This window comes from Rhipicephalus microplus, chromosome X (genome assembly GCF_043290135.1).
Source record: "Rhipicephalus microplus isolate Deutch F79 chromosome X, USDA_Rmic, whole genome shotgun sequence".
NCBI lineage: Eukaryota > Metazoa > Arthropoda > Arachnida > Ixodida > Ixodidae > Rhipicephalus > Rhipicephalus microplus.
The window spans coordinates 310,808,896-310,814,895 of NC_134710.1; the positions used below are offsets into that span (position 1 = coordinate 310,808,896).

A 6,000-nucleotide genomic window follows, 5' to 3' on the forward strand; every position below is an offset into this window, starting at 1 on the left:
ATGGTGATTCGCCACTGCTTCATTTTGTAATCAAAACTTACAACGACCGCTTTAAAAGGCGCTGCCGTGTGCCGGGTCTGGGCTACACGAGCTTTTGGGCTTCGCTTTACCGTCGGCAGCCGTTCCGCAGTCTGAGTGGCATACATTTATTTTTTTTTTTTTTCGTTTTGCAACAAAACCGGCCTCTGCATTATCAGTGGCTTGTTCACCTGCGCAGCGCACTGTGAGCGCATTACGGGAGTCGCAGAGCAGTGCGGGCGGCTATCGCGAGTCTATGAATATCGAGACTTCTACACCAACGGTGATGACCTACAATATTAAAGAAAATAGAGCAGGCCAATGTGGGCAGTATTAATAACACGTGGTTGTGTGTGTGTCGAGAGGTGTTAATGAGTACCATTTGTTTATCGCTTGGTGTCGCACGCATGTGTTTTACAAGATAGTCGGTGCGGCGAGGTTTCTTGGCTCCCGCACCGTACTCTTGAGAGTGTACCCGCACGAGGTGGCCGCGAACGGCACAATTTGTTTTTGCAAGCTCCTAGGATGACATGTAAATGCCGCTAACTGCTCCAAAGTAAGGTTCGTGTGCTCCAAAATTGAAATTTTGCTGCTCCGAAAACTGCTCCCAATTCAGTCTCGGTCATCTCACCCCTGTGCTGTGCAAGTATTGAATTTAGAAACGAATCGAATAATATTAGAATCGTTTTCGAACAGTAAGGCAACAATTTTCAAAGCAGGCTTAGACTGGTAGGGTGACAATTTCAAAACATCCTAACAATTCCAAAACCTTTTATTTGAAACATTCACGTTCTTTAACAAAGGCACATTAGGATTGTATTTAACGTATTGAAAAATGCTACAATAACTTAAACTGAGCAGCAACGAAAGCTCTTGCAATATTTTATTACTGCAGACATAAATGTGGCAGCAACAACAGTAGTAAAAGCAGTATGTTGTCATCGGCTTTTAAATAAAACTGATGCCTAAATAATATACAATGTTTATGGGTTAATCATCAGAAAGTGCTGCACTTATTTAAAGTGAGCAGTAATGAGAGCTTTTATAATATGTTTTAACTGCAGATTGAAAAAATATGGCAGCGACAACAGTAATGAAGGCGGTATGTAGTTATCAGCTTTTAAATAAAACTAATACTTATATATTAAGCAATTTTCATGAGTTAACATCTAGAGTTTCATAGTGAAGATAGTTGATTTATGTTGCCTATCGTTGATTGCCGATACTTCTGCTTCAGCGACACTGGATGACTCACCTTTATCTTATGGTCAAAGGGCATCGATGGTGCCTTAAGTATATGGGCTACAGGCATATGGGTTATTCAATCACGAAAATAAGAAAAGTTACCCCTTGCTGTTCCCACATCTCATTCCTTGGTGCATTTTTGTTGTTGCTGATCATTTGATAACTATCAAAAATATTTGGAATTTCAAATTTGTGCTATTTGATTTTAGTGCTGTTTGATTCATTATGCAAAATTTTAGAATTGCACACCCCTACTAGAGAGATGCATTTATCTAAACCCAATGACTGCAAAAGTATTGTGTATTGATAGTTTTCCCTTTTTTTTTTCTCCAGCTGCCAAGTGGCACATATTTCTTTGTAGCTAAGTAATAATAGTAAGCAGAACTTTGTATGTTTCTTGGTGATGTTTTCCGTACGTGTATTTCTTGCTTGTACGAGTCTGAAAAATATGCATGGCACTTTTACAGAGGGTCACTTCCTCTTTACGCCACCATCCACCTACATCTTCTCCGGGGCAGAAGTCTATGTGGACTCTGAAGATTCTGACAGTCCTGGGGCCTCCTTTACTGGTGAGGAAGAGGAAGAAGCTGAGTCTGATTCTGAGTCATCACGCTCATCCTTCAGCTCAGATGAGGATGGCAGCCCTGCACACACATCTGGCCTGGAGAGTCCATCACAGGGAAACACCATGGACTGTGACCAAACTGAGCAAAGTTCTGCCGCAGCAAGCACTACACCGCTTGTTAGCAACCTAAATGAGTCTATTGTCATCAAGGCACGTGTTTCTGAAGAAGAAGGCTCCAGTGATGTCGAATGCAACACTCTTCGTTGCTCCTGAGGTCCTGGACTCCTCTGCCCGTCAAGAACCACGGCTCCTTGTCTTGCTTATTTATTGGTAGCGCATCCCCCACAGTCTTATGCAGTCAGCCTCTCCTGCAGCCAGTAGACTTGCGTATAAGCAGGTCTGTTGGTCTTGCACTCCATTGGTTGTTATAAATGGTTTTTGGCTTTGTGTTCTCCTGCATTGCCTTGGGCAAGATCCTTTGGGGCAAGTGTTAACATGGAGGTGCTGTCGCACATTTCCTCTGAGTGGCTGTGGGCTGGCTGCATGTTCTATCATCCCGATGGTTTCTTGCTTTTATGAGTCATTCACAGTCTAGGGCAGCATTCTCATGCTAATGTTATTACATACTGTTTTCCTTATGAACTGTATTGCATCTTCTCTGAGATACTGTGCTCAGTCAGTGCATGTCACTTAGGCAATTCTGTTGAACCTGGCTGCAATGCATGTTGTCCAAGTGCAGCTCCAGAACATTTGTGGTGTTTCTACTACTATTCTCAATGAAGAAGTTCTGTGTCATGTTGTGACTGTTGTGTACTGCTTGCCCTCGTGGGATGGAAATGTTGGCATACAGCCCCCCAGCCAGTACACATGATAGAGACACTTTGCCAAGACTCTATGAGGTCCCTTGCCACAGTATGCGTGTACATATGCTAACCCTTTATGCTTTTTGGAAGCATTTTTTATACTCATGTTTTTGTTACTTTGTTGAAATGTTTATATACTGTCCTCATATTTTACTTTCAGAATTTTCTATGTATCTTTATTTTCATAGGTAATGATTTAAGACACGCGGTGCAGAGGATTCAGTTGGGATGGTGTAGTTGTTGGTTTTGTACACAAAATGTAAATATGCAGTTCTGTTGTCTTAAGCCATGTGTGTTTATGCTGCCTCTGCACATTTTGCAACACAATTATTGCATACAATTTATCCATTTGCACGGTACCACTAAGTCTTATACACCTTTGTGCTGTTTCCGTTGATTAATCACTCTTCGCCCTTTCTTATATATTCTTATTGTGTGAATACTTGTGTGCATGGTAAATTATGGAATTCAACATTGTAAGGTACATTTGCTTGTATGCAGTCAATCATGTTGAAAGGCAGACTTGTTTACTGTCTCATGATTTTATGAGAAACCAGAGAAAAGAAAAAAAATGTAATTTTCTCTTTACGATGCATATTGTTAACAGCTGTGAACGGTGTGTTGCAAGAAGTTTGGCTTCACTCAGAAGTGTGGTAGCCTATGGGGGCCCCTAAGCTCGGGTCAACCTTGCTCAGGTTTGGGTGTAAGTTTCCTAGAAAGCACATGCTGTGGGCCTATCCTCATAACATTTTATTTCTCCTTGTTCTTTCAGAACTTGTGTTACTTTTGTCTTAGGCAATATCCTTCATAGAGCTGTCCAGCTTATAGGTTTTCTTTTTTTTAAGGCTGTTATCACAATTGCTGCTGTGTATGCATCCACACCCTTGCCTCTGCATTGCTGAGTTGTTTGCTGTTATTGTGATGCTTTGGTAGTGCAGCAGCAATGACTCAATGCCTAGAGACTTGTATCATCCACTACAAATTGGTGGCTTGTCATTAGTATCGAGAATGAACACTGGCGTCGCTGCAGCTTTGGCGAAGTAACGTAATAGTGAGGACTCGCCTGCTTCGCTGCCGACGCATGCACACAGCTGCTTCCATCCGAGCCCGGCGCATACCCACTCTTCCGCAATACGGTGGTGATTTCTCATCTCAATTGTGCTGTGTAGATCTCGCAAGGTACAAAGTGAAAGTATTTATTATCATCAAAAGTTAACTAAGCAGCAGAAAGTATGGTTAATATAGCTTAGGATGGGGAACTCCCATCTGAACAGATGATCCACTTTGAAAAATAGTGTGTAGAACTGCGAGACATCAGTTTTTTTCACCGTGCACGTAATCCACAAAATTGGTGCTAAGAAAATATCCGTGCGAAATGGGTCTAACTTCATTACAACTTGGGGTAGACTACTTGATTGAACATGTGTTGCAAAGTATTACAAATAAAATTAGGACGTTTTAAGTTTACTAACAGCATTGCGATTTACCGTGCAAGTTATGTCTGCCTCTGTAAATAATGTAGGTCATTTGACAGAATTCCATTTCTACTGCAGGAGACTATATAAATATGTCTGTCGCACACAACCAGTTTTAACATTAAGGAAATTTAAGTAATATGCTGCAACGTGCACAATGGTTTCTGGTATTCTGAGACCTAGGTATACTTTGATCTTATTGGCAGATTTGTCTTTAGCAGTCATCAGGGATTATGTAGTCGCATACCCTGATTTACGCAAATAGCTGACTCGATCTACCGCCATACAGCAATTTGAAGACAAAGGGCGTAACATCATTTTCTAGTGGCTTCCAGGCCACTTTGGCATGCCTCCCACCTGGCGGTGCCACTCCAACTTCTCGGGGCTAATAGTGTCACATTGTGACAATATTTGAATGGTTTGCGCTCTTGCATTCATGACAAGGTGAAAATCTATACAGAATTAATGGCGATACAATTTTCTGTGCCGTCAAACACAAGCACTTTGAAAAAACGCACAGCAGCTTTTGGAGTTACGTTGCACATATGAGTTTGATTCACTCTGTATCTTTTTGTTGCCACATTTATGTCCATGTTATGTTTTATGTCCAGTCGTGGGCATTGTCTTGCTTTCTCTTGTGTTAGAGCATTCTACAAAGTATAGGGCTGAGTGCAATTGTACATGTGTGTGTACCCTGCCATTTCTTATTTGTCAAAGATGTTCCTTTGTATCTGTTGTTTTAGTTGTCATCGGTGAGCGAAATTGTCACTGTTAGAAGTGTATTCTTCAAGCTACTGCTCTTGCAGGACTAGCAGCAATGTTTTCCTCTACTTGCCCATTTTGTCTTAGTGAGTCTGAACATTTCTGGAATGGCAGAGTCTACCAAAGCTTCTGGAACGATGATGATTGTGTAGGTGGCCGATTTTTGGAACTGGCAAAATCCTTACTGTTTTGATCTAATAAACTGTTTGTCCTCAGTTATTGGGTGTAAGGAACCATTATTACTTTTTTTCATTGCCGATCAGTTGATTCTTGTAATATATGCTGAAATATTTGTAAATAGCTTAATATTCTTGTGTTGTGACGTATTTTTTAATGGTTTCTGTATATACCCCTGCACCTTATTTATTAAGTGTCTAGGAAAGGGTGTACCCTTCTTATTCAACACTTGTGGACTAAAATTAACACTGGAAAATGAAATGAATGAGGTAGCATTAGGCCTTGTCTACTGTCTATTACATTGTTGTGTGCTTGGTGGTTTTATGTAAAAAAAATACAATACCGTTATCTTTCTATGTGTCTGACTCTTTAGATTTCAGCGTAATGTTCCGGTGTCCTTTTGGCTTGGAACATTTGCCACATCGTTCATTGCACGTCTAGCACTACTTTTGAGTGAAATATTATGCACAAATCAACAAACTAACCCAAAACATTAGTATGTACAGGGCTGGTCAAAAATTTAAAGGCAGCTATCCCCTGTAACCTTATGGCAGCATGGCCTAGGAACTTTTGACCTCTCTGCACTTTACTGTTACAAAGTGATCGGGTCTTCCAAAATACTTTGTTTTTGAGTTTATAGGTTGTCTTGTTATGAGGATACTGCACCACACATCCTTGGCACAGCAAAGCATTTTGAGAAATATAACCACTATATGGTGCAAAGTGTTTATTTGGCCAGCAAATGTCGAGGTTATTCAAATTTTTATTCACTGTGTTGGGATTACTTTGGCAAGAAAAATATAAACGTAAGGTTGTGAAACGAAAAATGAAGTTGACAAAATAATATGTTTGAAGTCTCTGCAGTCTGATTGTAAATTTCAGAAATGCGATCCAT

At 40.6% G+C, this 6,000-nt stretch overlaps 1 protein-coding gene across 5 annotated transcripts in view; it reads left to right on the plus strand.

The window, feature by feature from the left end:
• Sirt1 (Sirtuin 1) overlaps positions 1 to 5,461 on the plus strand; it is a 60,456-nt gene extending 54,995 nt beyond the window's left edge. For all 5 annotated transcript variants that reach the window (XM_037413726.2, XM_037413727.2, XM_037413724.2 and 2 more), the window contains exon 12: positions 1,731 to 5,461. In XM_037413726.2, coding sequence (XP_037269623.1) covers positions 1,731 to 2,101 — 371 coding nt within the window. In that variant the 3' untranslated portion in view covers positions 2,102 to 5,461. The remainder of the gene's footprint in view (positions 1 to 1,730) is intronic.
• The last annotated feature ends 539 nt before the right edge of the window (positions 5,462 to 6,000 follow it).